The sequence below is a fragment of the Myiozetetes cayanensis genome, unplaced genomic scaffold, assembly GCF_022539395.1.
Source record: "Myiozetetes cayanensis isolate MyiCay16 unplaced genomic scaffold, myiCay2020 scf15, whole genome shotgun sequence".
NCBI classification, from domain to species: Eukaryota; Metazoa; Chordata; class Aves; order Passeriformes; family Tyrannidae; genus Myiozetetes; species Myiozetetes cayanensis.
Window position 1 is genome coordinate 10,219,745 of NW_026087159.1, and position 17,193 is coordinate 10,236,937.

The window sequence follows — 17,193 nt, forward strand, 5'->3', positions numbered from 1 at the left end:
GACTTGTATATCCAATGTGTACTGGAGACCAGTTATTGTATCAGCACGTTGACCAATATCAGGTAGATGATATCTGTTCACCTCGTGCTAAAAGTTCAACAACCACTCACTTTTATGCTTAACAATAAAGTAAATGAGGAACTGAAACATACTGAAAATTACAGCGATACAGAGGTAAAGAGAAGGTTTAATTAGGGCAACAATACTTATTTATTCATACAAATATCTTTAAAAGAGCAATGTTTTAGTCAGAAGTTACCTTCATGCCTTCAACTCCATCCAGTCCTGGATAGCCTGGAACACCTGGATGACCCTGCAAAATCACACAGGGAACACTGGTACACAGTGAGGCAATAAGTGGCATTATTTGTTAGCTGAGACATCTGCAGTGCCTGGACTTGAGTCACAAACCCAACTCATTGTCCTACCAAACATCGGAAGAAGAAATAAAGAGAAAACTGATGGCATCAATTTCTCAGTATTCACAAAATATCAGAGCTCCTTCAGGCCTCCCTTTGCTGTAAAGATGGTGAGAACCTGTGAGCAGGCATAAGGATGTGCAAGTTAACAGGGTTAACTAGAGAGACAGTTCAAGAGATCTACAGCTTTACATGGACTTTCTACTTTGCTTCACTATTTTAATCCATCAGAGAACTTGGAGCCACTAGATAAGGAAATCAGTAGATCTCAAGCAGTTAGGTGGCTTCTGTAACTGAAAGCACAGTAAAAAATAAAAGAAATCTCACCTTTCTCCCTGGAATCCCATCAGATCCATCCAGTCCCAAAAGACCCTAGAGCAGCCAAAAAAATTAACTTTCAGAGGCTTCATCTCATTTTGATCTTATTATGTCAGGCTCCAAATATCTCAACACCAAAGAATGAAAAGTTAAAATTTTCAGAAGGAGAAGCTACCACTGATCTTCCTATCTCTCAAATATTAACAATCATAATGGGAAGAATTTAACAGAATAACTGATAAAAGAATTCTTATCTTATGTAAGACTATCTATGGGTTCTCTTCTTGTGTGGTGCTGGCTACTATGGGACTCAGTCCTATGTCTGAGACTCCTACATGCTTTGGGAATGCTTCTGTTCATGAAGGGCTCACTTCATGTGTTTAAAAACAGGCATTTAAAGACTTTGTGAAGTTACCTACCCTGCCACCTGGTAAGCCAGGCACACCTTTTTCTCCTTTTTCTCCAACACCTCCAAAGCCCTGAGGAAAAACATCAGCATTAAATCTGTGTTCTGTTTGGAAGTGAACAGCACAGCGTTAAGTAAAGTGAGCACAAACCAATTTATTAATATAAACAGTACAAGAGAGAGACAAAGGGAACTGATTGTTTATGCTGGGACTATTTTGCCCCAGAAAAACACCTTCTATCAACCAGACTTGGCAGTACGTGCAGAGCAGTACCTTCTTCATTCCCGAGACTTTCATCCACTTAAATCATGGTAAATATTTCATTTGCAAATTCTAGTGACAGCAAAGACCCTGCCAGTGCTACTCTGTGTTCCACTCCACATTTAGAAATTATGTGAAATCTCGTTTCTTAACATGAGCGGTTCAATGTGCTCAGAGCTCGCTTTTCACTTCTAAAGCCTCAGAATGGCACAGAACGAGCATTTTCACGCTCAACATTTGGTGGCTTTCCCAGTCAGCAAGAACTATCAAATCCAGAGACAGAACACCAGGATTTAATTTCAGCAAGAGTTACAGTAGTTAAGCAATTTTCAGGCTTCAGTCTCAAAATATCTTATGGCTGAGGTTAAGTTTGCACATATGTTCAACTTCACCAGCTTCAATGGGTCTCTTGTGATGCACAAAGCTAAACATGCACATAATGGAGCATGTCCAGAGAGGCAAATAACAAGTTGTACTTCATGTACAGGTTTCTCTTGCACGTATTTCTACCAAGAACATCTGTACATTGAAAGAACTGGCAAACAATTTATCTTATTAGTCAGAAGTTCCTCAAAATATTTATACCCTAAACTTAGAGAAACAACCCCTGTTTACAAAAGATTATAAGCTGGGAAAAAGTTCTCTGGAATCCATGGATAAATTGTTGTTCTTGATTCATATAGAGAAGATGCTGAACATTGCTGAGTTTATGAGCACTAATGTTAACCAGCCCATTTTAACTGGGTATATACAGACAGACAGAAAAATCTGCATGTGCTTTACAGCTTTGAATTAAAATAACAAAAAATGTGTTTAGACATAATTAAAGGGAAAAAACTAGAATTTTTAAAGATGTCTGTGGGTCATCAAGGAACACTGCCATCAAGTGGCCATGTCCTGGGTACAGTCACATGCAGGTTTCCTCTGAAATGCTGGCTGCCTTCTAAGCGGACAGTAGGACAGGATTATCCTCCTTGTATCTTCCTACAGCACAAAAAATGATCAGATTAGAGTTTACACTCTGCAAAAGGTCTCGTGGACATTCCTATCAGATTTTCAAAGTTCTCTGGTGCCTAGAAACTCCTGTGGAGACCTTGTGAGTTCTTCAGAGGGTGTGGAACCATCTAACCCATATTATAGGCACAGATTGAAAACACTCCTCTGTCCTTACCGGAATGCCAGGCAATCCTTTGTCTCCAGGTAATCCTCGAGGGCCTGGCTCACCCTGACAAGGGGAAGACATGAGCACAATAAATCCCTGTGCCTGTGAAAGCAAGACTTTCCCCAACCCACCCCTCATGTTCCTGACACCTAAAGCAAGGCCTTGTAATTTGTTTCTCAGCAAATACACCGGATTTGTGTCACCATGTTCCAGACAAAGTGTCTCTCAGCAGATGGACAGATCCCAGGTTAATTCAATATGCCTAATTTTAATGTGTGTAGAGAATTTTTAACAAGATCCATACAGCTTTTATAAAAACACTGATGACCTCAATATGTATCTCAGCAAATTCCAGACTAACAACATAAAGGTGAGAAATCTGATTATTTCAGAGCAGTGTGCACCAAAGCAAGAGCTGGGGCTTTCATTTATTTTTCTAAATTGATTGGAGTTTTTCGCTTCAGCTGACACAATTTCACAAATCCAACAAAACCAGACTGCAGTTCATTTATTTTTAGGATTAATGATGAAAACCTTAAATAGCTTTCAGATTTCTCCTTCTGAGAGGTGTGCATTCTCTAGTGGCTCACAACACTTCGAGCTAAGAATATTTTTATTCAATAGCCATTTGACAGAATAAACTAGTACAGAAAATGATTTCGATTTGGAAATGTAAGAGCTCTCACTGTCCAGTAATTTCATTAATTCTTGAGTGAAGGAGCGTGGGGAGGGAGTGGGTCTGTAAACTGCATTTACAGACCTTTTCTCCTTGCTTTCCTTTTGGAAATCCCATGAATTCCAGTATTCCAGTGGATGGTGGGGGACCTGGAGGACCAGGCAGCCCCACATCGCCCTGTTGAGAAAAGAGGAAGATATTATCATATTCAGGACATGTTTAATTTTCTAGAAAAGTGACCTACAAATCAGAAGAAAAACAATTCTAATCATATCTCATGTATCTAGATCTGTGTGCCTGAATGCTGGCACGGGAGCTTGGTCATGAAAGTCAGAAGTTCAGAAGGAAAGTTAAGATGACCAAAATGCATTTGTTTCCAAAAAACATGGTAAGGGAAAAAAACAAAACAAAACAAAACACAACAAAAAAAGGCTCAGCACTTAAATCAACAGGAAACCATTCCAGAAAAACTTTGGGGAGAAATATCAAAGAAAAGAAGAGAAGGAACTATTAGAAATGTAGAATGCTGAGAACTAATTTTAACAGCAGCAGAATCAAGTCCCAAACTGAGAACTTTAAGAAGCCCCACTATGCCAATGTAAATTCTCACAGAGACTGCAGGACATCCACTTAGGGTACTGAGACAATAAAATACACATTGGTTGACCCAAAGATTATCATGAAAGCTAAAAAGAATGAAGACAGTGGAATAATTCAAAACAAGAGGTGAATGTTAAAAGCAACTGAAAGAAGGAGATTGAAAAGATGTCTAAGGACCTCATGTCCTGATAACCACAAAAATCCTCAATATTTTCCCCTTCCTCCTCTTCACCCAGAGGAAGCTCCCATTCTTTTTTTGTGTACCAACAGATAAGGAACCAGCAAGACTCTTTAGTATTGGGACTGTTAATCAGTCCAAGAGAAGGAAAAGGAAAGAATCTAACAACTTTCTAGAGGAATAAGCTGTGATGGAGCACTAGAGTATTATTTCATGCTCCTTCCATAACAGAACAAGTTTCACCTACCTTTTCTCCTTTCTCTCCTTGAAAGCCTAATCCCATGTTACCCTGGGAGAAAGAAAAACCAGGATGAATGAATAATAAAACAACAGCAACAACAGCATCACTATCCTCTAGGCCCACAGAACTGTTAAAAACCCAACAATCAGGTATAAAAGGAAGACAGGAAAGGTAGGTACTTACTTTTGGACCTGGTGGCCCAGGGGGACCCACTGGACCCTAAATGTGAAGAAGAGCAAGATTTTATTCCTCTTGACTTAATTAGGATGCAAACAACTGGAGCAATGCTGGGATCTGCAGTGGTACCTAAACTTTCTTGCCTCCAAACCAAAACTGCTACACGTGGTCTTAAGTCTTCACATCTCTAACAGCACAGCCCTTTGGCACTGCCTTTAATTAAGAGTAAACTTCAAGTTGAAGTCAACAAACATGCAGTTTGTTTTTACCTCTTCCCAATGGAAACTCTCTTGTAGGATCTTGAGAAGCAACTCTAGCACAGTTCATGATAACAAAGGCTCCAAACATGCAGAGACCAGACCATTCCCTCTAGTCCTGAGACCAGGAAGGGCTCAGAGCATTACAATGCAGTGTTTGTACACAGCACTCTGGAGCTTTGCTGGAGCCCTCACTCAGGACTGTTGCTCTGGACACTCCAGAGAGCAGACCTGTGATCAGATTAAACCATCCAAGACTGAGCATTCTGGGCTTGAAGTCAGCTGTGCTCAGTCCTGTCAGAGGCACACACACTCCTGCTCACTGTCAGGACACAAAGACAGACCAGGAGGAAAAACTACCACGAAGTCTGAACTGTTCTGTCAACAAGTGCAATACCTGAGGTCTCTCACCTGCAAACCTGGTAATCCTATAGGACCTGCAGAACCTACTGGACCTGGAAAACCTTTTGGACCCTACAAGAAAAACAGAGGGCAAGTTGAGAATGTGTAGCATTTACCCCATCAGACCCCAAACAAAGACAGAGTGAGTCTCAGGAAACATTAAATAATACCCCCTAATCTGAAAAGTGTCCTTGAGAACCAATACATGAAAATGTACCTACTTAATATTCTTTAAAATCATTATTTACCAAATTGAATAACTTACAGGAATTCCATCCAATCCAGGAAGACCATTTTCTCCCTAAAAATTACAAATGCATGAGTAAAAATTACACAACAGTATTGCAACAAACTAAAGGGAACATCAAGTATTGTATAAGTAGAAATATTTGCTGTTAGTTGACACTATGTTAAGTGTAAATGGGAAAATAATTTGAAATCTGTGCTACCATATTTGAATTGGGTAATGGAGAGCTTCCAAAACTCAGGAGAAATTACAACCATTTTATTTATGTGTAACAAGAGAAAATTAACTTTCAAAAATTATTAACTGTAAAAACACTGCAAAGCACACCATAAAACCTTTTATTATAAGACCACTATAAATTATGAAAAGCATACCATTATAATATAAAATTATCTGTATTTCCCATAAATATACAAGTAAATAAATGGAGACCTACTTAACTTTTACCAACTTATGAGTATATACGATGGGGTAGAATTTTAGAGTTCCTAATTTTGACCAACAAAGTCAGTGTGAGAGGCCTTATAACTGATTCTCACAGTAGGAACCATAACATGCGCTGAGCAGTAACAGGATGAGCATCACAGCATGGGAGGAACAAGATCTCTGCAAAGACCAAGCAATTCCAAGCTCTGAAAGCATCCTGTGTTGTCATTAATGAAGTTATTCTTAGGCACTCAGACATGCCCAAGACACCTGCAGCAATCAAACCTGCAGTATCAGCCCTGCAACCTGCAGGTTATCAAAGTACTCCTTGTACTGCATTTTCTCCTATGTAATGACAAGTCTTACCTTCATTCCTTTAAGACCACCTTGAGCAAAAACAGGTTCTCCTTTAAGGCCTTTTGGGCCAGGACGACCCTGGGTTTTTTAAAAAAAAAAAAAAAAAAAAAGGTAAAAAATAAATTTCTGGGAAAAAAATACTGCTTTAGTTTTGAAAGAATCTATATTCAGCATAATGAAGAAGGCAAACCCCTGGCTCCAGTAAACTGTAAAAGTACCACTGATCCTTTGTCAGAGAAGCTGTGCTATTATGAGAACTAAAGGCTTCCTGCAGCTTTAGAAACACAAGGTTCAGCAAACATCTCTGGAATTTTCCTGCTTATATTACACTTCCCTTTTACTTTAGGCCTTTGACAACTTTAGATCCTATTTGAATTTGTTTGACATGATGTAACCCCCCTGTTCATATACATATACAAGCCACTGACTTGAACTGTGTCAGACAGAAGATGTTTCACATTTTCTTCTGAGTTGGCTTGAACAATGACAGTGATATAACTTGGTGTGGGAGCATGCTGAATCCACAGGATCTTCATTTCATCCTCAGAGTGGGGTTTCAGTAAGAAAATTATACTGAGCTCTAACAGTCGTAATAAACTCGGGGTTATGTGGGTTCTTCCTAAGCACTTGGCATTTACTTCTGCAGCAATGTCATGAAAAGTAAACCCTGGCTTAGTGACTACAGAACACCGTGTTGGAGTTGGGACGTACAGGCAGCCCAGGTGGGCCAGGAAACCCATCTGATCCAGAAATGCCAGGGCTCCCAGTGGTACCATTGCAGCCATCGGGGCCGGGCAGACCTCTCGGTCCAGGCTGCCCAGGGTGACCCTGTGTAAAGGGAAAACAAGAGAATGTTTAAAAGGATCCATTATTTTATTAGTAATAATGTTGTCTCCAGAAAACTGCTCTCTTCCCTCCAAATGGCAACGCAACCCAGAAGAAATGCACAACTCCCAGTCCAGCTCAGCGTATGGCAGACTGCAGCAGAACCAGCATCTTCAGCCAGCATTGTTTATCCTCCCTCAAGGTTGAATCCTAGAACATTGGCTGCATTCAGCTCACTACCTTTTTCTCCAAGGGATAATTTTCTGAAGTACATAACTTGTGCATGAGTAGGTCCCAGAAGGGCAATACTCATCCCACAGCAGTTCTGAAACATATGGCACATAACAGTGTCAGACAGCACACAAGGGTGCACCTGACACCAGGAATGGGAGCTGCTCATGTGAAAACAAGAGCAGAGGCAGACTCAACAATACTGAGCATTTATAATTCCAATCTGCTTAGAGTTTCAGTGACTTCTCTTCCTCTCCAGCATGGATTCTTTCTTTTAATAGATCAACAGATGTTAAAGCTCCAGCATAAGGCCATTCAAGCAAAACAGCTTTACTTGTTATATAAAACTTCAGACCTTAGGCAAACCAACTGGGAGAAAGTACCAATTAAATTAACAACATTTTTAAAAAGTATTTGTAATACCAATTATTAATCAAGCAGAGCAGAATGCAGTTGTGCCTAACTTTGATTTCACACCTCTTTTGCCCTGGTACAGCTCCAGTAATTTGGAGTTTACTGAGCATGGTGCTGGTGCAAAAGAGATCAAAGTTTGAGACTTTATTTACTTTGTCTTCAGTGTCATACAGGTGTGTGAGGGCAGAACACACAAAGGCAGAACTCTCAGACACATTGCCCAGGTTTCAAGCAGCTCCTAATTCTATACTCCTTTTTCCTATAAAGGAGTCCTGTGGTGCTCAAAGACAGTGCTTTGAGGCAGGAAGAAAAATTAAACTTACAGAGACAGTATCGGTAACTGGACAGTTCTCTCCCTCCCCTCCCTACACGGTGATCTTGACTCATCCCAAAAGTACTTTGATCCCAAAGATCCATCCTTAAGATATGGCACTAAACAAGGTATGACTCACACTAGTAAAGTAAAAAAAAACATGGATAAAATGGAGATAAAGCAGAACATTAACAATCCTTCATGCCTGACACTTAAAACAAAACACATTTGCATCACTAAAGGTCTTTCTGGTCCAATTGCATATGCTCTGACCAAACTCAATCACAACTTGACAGCAGTGAAAAGCCCTTTATCTAGGGATCTTAAAACCCCTTGCAGAAATGTGGGAATGCTACAGTCTTCATTTTATGGATGGGAAGCTGGGGGCACACAGTAGCAGAGTGACTACCCCAAGGTTGCAGAGCAACTTAGGCCCTAATTACGTAAATACTCAAGCTGATCACTGGTCCCAGCTGCTGCCAGGAGCACTACTGCACACTCCTGCTTACTCACACCTACCTCCTCCCTGTGCTGGCACAGGCACAGGCACAACAGATGAGTGAGAGCAGGAAACAAAGAGAAATAACTGTTCTGTTTCCTAATGGGGTTAATTTTCAGCCAGATGAGGTCCTTGGTCCAGCTCATTTGGCGACTCCATTGAAATTTGTGCCAACAAAATGGAGAGAGCTCAGATCTGCTTTCTGTCAGTCAGTAAGGTACAAACTGAGTGAATGTCAAGTGCATCTCAACTACAGGATCAAGGCAGCTCAGCCAAACGAGTTTGAGATTTAACAAGACATGCAATGAAGTCATCCCAAAGCATTAGCATCAGACACCACTGCACTAACAGTACCAGTTGCTCTGATGACTAAAGTCAGTTTGTCAAAATACCCACTTGTGGTGTGCAAGCAGGGACTTGCCTGGTAAAACCACAGAAATAAGTTGAAGCACCAATTTATTGCCACTTGTGTTCGTCTCTTAAAAATTATTTAATTTGGTTCCCAGAGCAGGAACAAATCAGCGGCAACCCACCAGTGTCTACCAGGTCTTTCACTTTGTTTACAGCATCACCAAAACCAGGAGCTACGTGGGACAAGTGCACACGTATCTGGTTACAGCATAAGTGACCAGCTGCAAGGTTTAGTGAAGCTGGAGGGCCAACATCTGCCCCTCAGAGCGAGGCAACAGCGAGCCAAGCTGCTAAAGCTGTAGAGCTGGCCAAGAGCCAGCCCTGGCAGGCAGCTGGCTGGTGTCCTCCCGTCCTGGGAAACGCTCTGGGTGACATCTCCTCCTCCTGCCCCAGTCTGTAAGTGGCCCAAGGGATTCTGGTATCCTCTTAGAGTGTGAGAAGGGCTCACAGAGAGAGGATGTCAGGTATGCTGAGCACAATTGTGTGTGCTCAATAAATCTGTGCCCGTCACTTAATCCCGTGGCATCCATATCTGTGGTTCTGAGCCAAAGCATGACACAGGCTGGCACACAGGCACACACATACACATGCTGTCTCTTGCTTTAGGAAAAAAAACCCACATAGTTTCTTACTTTCCAGCTAATCTGCTATCAGAACTCATAATGTTTTAAGAACCTTACCAGAGAACATACTGAACACCCACAACTGACCTCCTTGAGAGTTGTAAAGTTCTGCCTTAAATTAACCTTTTTTCCAAGGATTTAAAATACTGATTTAAAGAGCTGTGTTGATTAAAAAAAACCCAAAAACAGTGATTACCAGTTTCCTTGCTCTCATCTCCTCTAATTCCTGTTTTGGCAGATGTGCCAATTCAACATGAGCACCTCAATTGGCTAAGGTAGAAGACTTTCACAGGCTTTACTTATACATGTCAGGGTGACTAATTTACAGATCTGAGTTAAAACACAGGCTGGAGAGGTCACTCCTGGTCTCTGTTCTCACAAAAGGAGACATTCCCTGGGAGATAGATAAGGAAACTTGAACTGGTTATGTAGGCCCTCACTTTATCTGACTCCTCCTTGTACACTGACACTGTGATCCCAAGGGACCTCTTTTCTAAATCAAACAGCACAAAGGCAATCCCAAGAGGAGAGCTCAACAAATATTTAAAAACAGAGAAACAAACACAACTAAGGGTGAATACAAAACTAACTGAATAAACAGTTTTGTGGATTGCTAAGGCAAAGTGGCCTTTCTACAGCCATCACCAGGTGCTTGTGTTTCCTCTAGGAGGGTCACAAAACTGCCTCTTCACGTAGCTCTGGCTTTTGTGGCACAGACAAGGGCCCACTTATCATAAAAATATTTCCTTCTACAACTTCTTGGACAGTTCATGAAAAGCTATACACATTTCCCAGTTCCAGCCTTTGCCAGAGGGGTCCTTGAATCTTGTCCTATAGGAAAAAATAAACTTCCAGAGTAGGGCTAAGGATTTAAGGGCTCCTTCTACAGCGTGACGTGAAAGTCCAGCAATAAACACATGGAGCTGCTGTATTTACTAGGTTAAAGGGATTAGTCAGGCCAGCTGCAACAACATGAGTTACTTGCCACCCGCATTCCCCGAGGGAACTCTGTGGAATACCACTTCCCTTAAGGTCAACAGTGGGATTCCCCTCTGCATAACAGCCTTGCAGTCCTTTGGAGATGACTAAACTATACCTGCCCAGGCTAACAGACCTGCACACTACAAAGAATCTCCCTTCATTTTTAAATGTTAATTCTTGTGCAGAGAAAGCAATATATTTGACTTCTCTCTTTCATCTATCAGCACACACATGCACTCTCTCCTTTGCTCTGAATTTCACACATCCATGTAATGTGCATATGTTTGTATACATTTCACAACAAACCCAAGCTACTCCCTACCCTGAAATGTAATGGCAAAAGTAAAAATATTTTCTCAAGCAGTGGTGGTTGCTATTTTCACCCTACAATGGAAGCATTTATCTCACTGGCTAGAATGTAAACAGTAGGAACCAGTTTCCCTTCCCCCTTTTTCTGCCCTGCAGTTGTGGCACAGAAGAGACAGTGTTGTACACTTTGCTGTTCATGACCAGCAAAATCTGCCTCTTTTGCCATTCACCCACCTGCAGAACACTGTGAAGCAGAGACAGCAGATCTGCATATGCCGGAGGCTTTGAATCCTCTCACTGCTTGGAATGCCTGTCGCTGCCAACTACCTGGCATTGGCTGTTGCTCTATCTCTGCCTTCCCTCATTGTTGGGAATCCCCTTTCTCTAGAGCCTCATCTGCAAAAATACCCTGAGAACAGCATGTTCCCACAGTGTGTTCAATTAAATTAAGTATTATGGGAACAGCTTGTTCTCTTCAGACCAAGAGAGTTGGCTGGTGGTAAAAGAACAACAAAAAAATAGCAGCAAGGGAGTAGAGCAGGAGAGAAAACAGGCAAGGATGAGCAGAGGGGGAGTGAAGGACAAGGGCCAGGAAGGAACTGGAATCAAACAAGCTCATTTACAGGGTCAACTGAGCATTTTCAGCCAATCTATCACAACAATTCAGTTGATAGGAAGAAAACACAGCTCAACAGTTGGAGCTCCTGGCCAGCTGAGGAAGCTACGAGGATGAGTAAGAGGATGAGTGTAGTCTGAAGGCACAATGGTACAGAGGATGGAAAAATGTCATCAAGGAAATAAAAAGAATTATAATACCAGAAGGAGAAAGTAGGATGAGCTAAATAATGTAGGAAGGGCAAGGAAGTTGGGGGCAACTTCTAAAGCCAGCCTGGTTATAATTCACCTGAGGTAAAGCAAAAATCTTTGCAAAAATCACTGGGGAAAACCAAAGCAGAAGAAAGCTGATCAAAACACTCTAGGCACACAGTTTTTGTGAACAACTGTCACTAGAAAGTTAAAGTCCCAAAGAATGGAAGAAACAAGAAACTCCTGATGGTCAGGGAAAGTGGTTAGTGCAGAAGACTGAAGTTAGGCATTAGCAAAGCTTTTCTAATAGAGAAACTGGTCTCAATCATCACAAGGTTTTAAGAATTGATTAGGAAATACCTCCCAAGAATGGCCTGAAGCACAGCAGATCATGCCTGTTTGGTTCTCTGAGGTCCCTTTCTATTCTGTAAGTCTATGATTGCATGATACAGCCTACACATAGTGTTGAGGAAACATGGTGCTGAAAGAAGAGCATCGGTGATGCAGTGGATCCCCATGTAACTCAGGCTCACTTCCTCAAAGGTGTCAACTTTCTATTATCCTATAAGAGGATCCAAACCTCCTACAAAGCAGCATGGAACCACCAGGTAAACTAACAAACACTGTCATGTCCTCCAGAGAGAAGCAAGCAATTGCAAGGGACGCTAAGCGTGTGCTAGGACAGTCTCATTGTCCTTTTGTTTGTGACTAACATTCTGTAATTTATATCTATACATGCAAACTTACTGGGATCCCATTGATGCCTTGAAATCCTGGAACTCCCATTGGACCCTGAGGAAAAAGAGTACACATATTTCACTTCATCAGTCCGTGCATTTCAGTTACCTGGGAGATATTTTTCCCTCCCACACTTTCGGTCTTGGACTTTGGCTTTCAAAACCAAAAGGAGCAAACTATCCCATGCAGATTCTCTCTGACCACAGGGGTCAGGGAAGATAGGAACTGAGCATCTGAGCCTGACTGGATGCCAAATGAGTGTTTCTGGAATGTTTTAATCAGGCAATTTAAAATAAAAATATAATCTCCTACTGCACATCTGGGGAAAACAAGATGCCAGGAAAATAAACAATCTGGTATAAACTTAACTCTCAGTGTCACACTTGACTTTCCAAGAGTTTCAACAGGACCTATGTGTTTTTCTGTCTATATGTGAATAGGACCCCCAGAGATATGCAGACCACTGCATTAACTTCAGACCACCCTGCCCAAGTCACAAGGAATTACCACACTGTTGATTTTAGTGCTCTGCTCTGGATAGCAGCAAAAGAGACTGTGGAAGCAGAATATCCAGCTTAAATTGCTCCTGTTTTGGAAAGGTGAGTATATTGCTTCCACAAAGCACAAAGAGAGAGAGAATCTTATGGTATGTTGGTATTGCACATGTATCCATTTCAGTGGATAGGAACAATTCTGGAGTAAATAAGGGATATCTTGAGTGCAAGGAAATTGGTTCTATTTGTTAAAGGACCTGAGCACTTTGAATCAAACAGACTGGCAAGATCTCTACACAGTCCCAGAATGCAAGTCTGCACCCCAATGTCCCAGATGTCCTTCAGATTTTAGAAACCAGGCACTGCATGAATATAAACTACCCATGTATATCCAACTCTTTATTACTGAAAGCACCTTTTCATACTTCCATTAATTCTTTTGCCTTGCTCCAAACTCCCCATTTGATGCTTCCTTCCTAAGAAGGGAACAGGATGGATCCTGTGGGCACTGAGACATTTCTCTGTTTGCTGTTCTGCCTGTTCTTACACACTGCAATCGTTGACACCTACACCTTATGGGCTACTCCATTTAATATGACATAGTTTATAATATCCTTTCTGTTAGAAATAACTTTGCACCTGCCAAAGACTGCTTGAAACAGCAATAGTCATTGGTCTATGGCTCATCTACCAGGACAGGTACAGTGTTCAGCAGCTTTGGGATCTGTATTCTCATTCAAAAAGAAATGCAGACAATTCTCTACAGAGAAATACTTGAAATGCTGTTGTGTTCTTACCCCTGGACAGGTAGTCTAAGATTATCTTTAATCACCCAAAAATATATACAAGGCCATAGATCTACTGCAGGGACAGAAAAGTCACCATTGAGCTTACCTTGTCACCTTTCTGTCCAGTTGGTCCAGGGGGCCCCACTGCTCCTCTCTCACCTTTTGCTCCTGGCAAACCTTCTGGGCCAGCAAATCCAGGTGCTCCTATCGGTCCTTGAAGCCCAATCGGTCCTGGTCGACCCTAATAGAGAATAAAAAATAAATCAATGCACCACATTCACAAACTCCTTTGTAATCAGTCCTTCTCACTCAATTTCCAATGCAATTTGATACATCTCAAGGTTGCTAGGACATCCTAAAGTTTTCCCTGTACATTCTCAGATAAAGAGTTACCTATTTCAGGTAAGTCATAGATTCATAGCATAGAATATCCTGAGTTGGAAGGGACCCACAAGGATCATCGAGTCCAGCTCCTGTCCCTGCACAGGACAACCCCAAGAGTCACATTATGTGCCTCAGAGTATTGTCCAAACTCACCTAAAACTCAGACAGGCTTGTGCTGTGACCGCTTTCCTGGGGAGCCTGATACAGTCCTGAACCGCCCTCTGCATAAGGAACCTTTTCCTATCATATAAACTAAACCTCCCCTGACACAACTTCAGGCCACTCCCTCAGGTCCTGTCACTGGTCACAGAGATCAGTACCTGCTCCTCCTCTGCTGCTCGTTTGGCTTCCCCTCTAGACCCTTCACCAGGACTACCTTTGAAGCTCTCCTTTGGACACACTCTAACAGCTTTATATATTTCTTATGCTGTGGCATCCAAAACAGCACACAGCCCTTGAGGTGAGCCTGCACCAGGGCAGGGTAGAGAGGGACATTCACCTGCCTCGACTGGCTGGTGATGTTGTGCTAAAACATGAACGCTGGAAAATTCCTCCAAGATCATCACGTCCAACCTTTGACTGAATACCATCATGCCCACTGCCAAGTTCCACATGTATTTGTTTTTTTGAACATTCCCAGGGATGGTGACTCCTCTACTGCCCTGGGCAGCTTGTTCCACTTAACCACTCCTGCAGCGAGGAAATTTTCCTTACTATCCAACCTGAACTTCCCCTAACCCAGACTGAGGCCATTTCCCCTCACCAGTCCTATGGCTACTTCCCCACCTCCCCACAAGCTCTTTCCAGGTGATTGTAGAGAGCGAAAAGGGCATCCCTGAGCCTCCTTTTCTCCAGGCTAAACACCCCCAGCTCCCTCAGCTGCTCCTCATGGGGCTTGTGCTCCAGACCCTTCAGCTGCTTTGTTAGCCTTCCTCGGACACCTCAGTGTCCTGAGTTACAGCAGAAATGTCCCCTTTCCCGAGCAGTTTATGAGTGGCCATTGACAGCCCTGTGGGAAGGAGCTCCGTGCTCTCCCTCAGGGTGCAATGGCGGGGCTCTGCCGGCAGATGGAGCAGCTCCCGCAGCCGCAGGGATGCGTCAGTGGAAAATGAACTTCATGGTCCAAAATGCACTTCATGGTCCAAAATGCACTTCATGGTCCTGCACTTCATGGTCCAAAATGCACTTCATGGTCCTGCTTTCCATGGCACAAAATGCACTTCATGGTCCTGCTTTCCATGATCCAAAATGCACTTCATGGTCCAAAATGCACTTCATGGCCCTGCTTTCCATGATCCAAAATGCACTTCATGGTCCAAAATGCACTTCATGGTCCTGCTTTGCATGGTCCAAAATGCAGTTCATGGCTGTGCTTTCCATGGTCCAAAATGCACTTCATGGCCCTGCTTTCCATGATACAAAATGCACTTCATGGCTCTGCTTTCTACTGAAAAGACACTCAGTGGCTTCCATGAAGTTATCCACTCATCACATTAAAACATATAGAATGGAGGATGAAGTTAAAAACAAACAAAACAAACAAAACAAACAAAACAACAAAACACACACACAAAAAACCAAACAACAAAAAATCCCCCTCCTTTTAATTATCCTCTACACTCATGTCCATGGAAGTGTTTCTCTTCCATTTCCCTAACTCTGTAAAACAGCAGAAGGAATGCAGCTCCCTGCTGCAAGTGTTTTAGCAATCTCAGCTGGAGACACACAGACTCCATGGCTTGGCAGGTAAAAGACTTTTACAGTTAATTTAAAAATGCATTGTTACATGTTTAAAATCAAACAAAGCAGGGGAGAAAAAAGGTATAATTGATTTTAAAAATTCTTTTTCCAGGATCATTTTTACTACCTGCTTAGGCTAAAATACTTTTTTCCATATTCCATGTTTCTTCACTACTGGAGCAGTTTTCTTCTAAGTGCCACAGTTCTCCCACGTCAGTCTTTCTGTTGTGATTGTTTCATCCTGGCCTTTTAACTGAGGTCAAGTGCATGTTTGATATTTCATACCTTTTCTGTCTAGACACTGTCCATAGTATATGCTTCCAAAGGCACAGACTCCCATCTGAAAAGGCTTTTCTGTTGATTAATTTTAGCTCTCCTCACTCTGGTCTAATTATCAGTGGAGTCCTTCATATCGGGAACGCTACAATCAGAATATTAATCCCCAAATCTTCAGTGGCCCTTGGTAACCATACACAAGAAGCATGTTATGAAATCACATGCTTCGCTCTCACTTTCAGTCTCAGTTTTAGCTTTTTAATTTCCCATAGTCACTAGATATTCAGAGTCTTTCAGCCAACAACTCAAAAATCATGGATTGTGCACTGTTTACCTCAAGGCAACACAGCACTAACCAGACATACCCTAAAAACAGGCACAGTTAGAGCCAACCACCACCACAAAATCAACAGCATCCAAGAGTCCACCAAGGTTTGTAGAGAAAACACACTGTGAATTCCTCACTTATTTGAATTGCTAATACTTCTGTATTCAATTAGTTTGATTGCCTGGTTAATGATAGTGGAGCCCCTGGTGGTCTAGGGGGTAAAGGCGCCGCGCTGTCACCGCGGAGACCCGGGTTCGATTCCCGGTCAGGGCCACTCCCGGGCAGGTGGGGCTCGTTAGCCCTTAAAGGCAACCCACCTACGTCCTAAGGACCTCGCTGCCACTGTCCAAGCTCGCTTGGCCCCGGCAGATGAACCTTAGGATTAAAGGGTGGGCTCAGTTCCGCGCACACTGTGTCTCACCTAAAAAATCCAATGCGCAGGCTGGAAGGTGGAAAGACCTTCCCCGGATCTTCGCTCGCGAAGACTGGCCATTATAATGATAGTGTTTCACAATGACTGGAACTGATAGCAATTCACATTTTAGGAGGCTTTTGTTTTGCTCTCTAAGATGGGACAGTAAAGACAAGCAACTACACCTTCTGCTTGTGTTTGGATGAGCAGCTCTCTGACAGAAGAATTAAATATGTTCTCTGTGATTTCAGGGCCCACAGTTAAAAATCTCTCTTTGCCTTAGTGCCCTACAAGAAAGATTTTAACAGCACTTGAAGACTTTGTCCAGTGTCTAAGAGTGTCACTAAAGCATAAGGACACAGTAAAGTGCTTCTAATCTCTCTGATAATGTGATTATACCATGATAATCAGGCTCTCAAGAATTCTCACTGTGTCTTTTGAAGTCTGTGTGGATGGAAATCATGTTTTCTATGCTGAAACAAAGGACTTGCC

General features: G+C 42.3%; 1 protein-coding gene across 1 annotated transcript in view; it reads right to left on the reverse strand.

Moving 5' to 3' along the window:
- COL4A6 (collagen type IV alpha 6 chain) overlaps nt 1–17,193 on the reverse strand; it is a 104,385-nt gene that overhangs the window by 23,598 nt on the left and 63,594 nt on the right. The window contains 13 exon segments of the mRNA XM_050310363.1: nt 260–313; nt 747–791; nt 1,157–1,216; nt 2,577–2,630; nt 3,328–3,420; nt 4,269–4,310; nt 4,446–4,481; nt 5,108–5,170; nt 5,364–5,399; nt 6,138–6,206; nt 6,840–6,956; nt 12,289–12,333; nt 13,668–13,802. Of these exon segments, the coding sequence (XP_050166320.1) occupies nt 260–313; nt 747–791; nt 1,157–1,216; nt 2,577–2,630; nt 3,328–3,420; nt 4,269–4,310; nt 4,446–4,481; nt 5,108–5,170; nt 5,364–5,399; nt 6,138–6,206; nt 6,840–6,956; nt 12,289–12,333; nt 13,668–13,802 (849 nt within the window).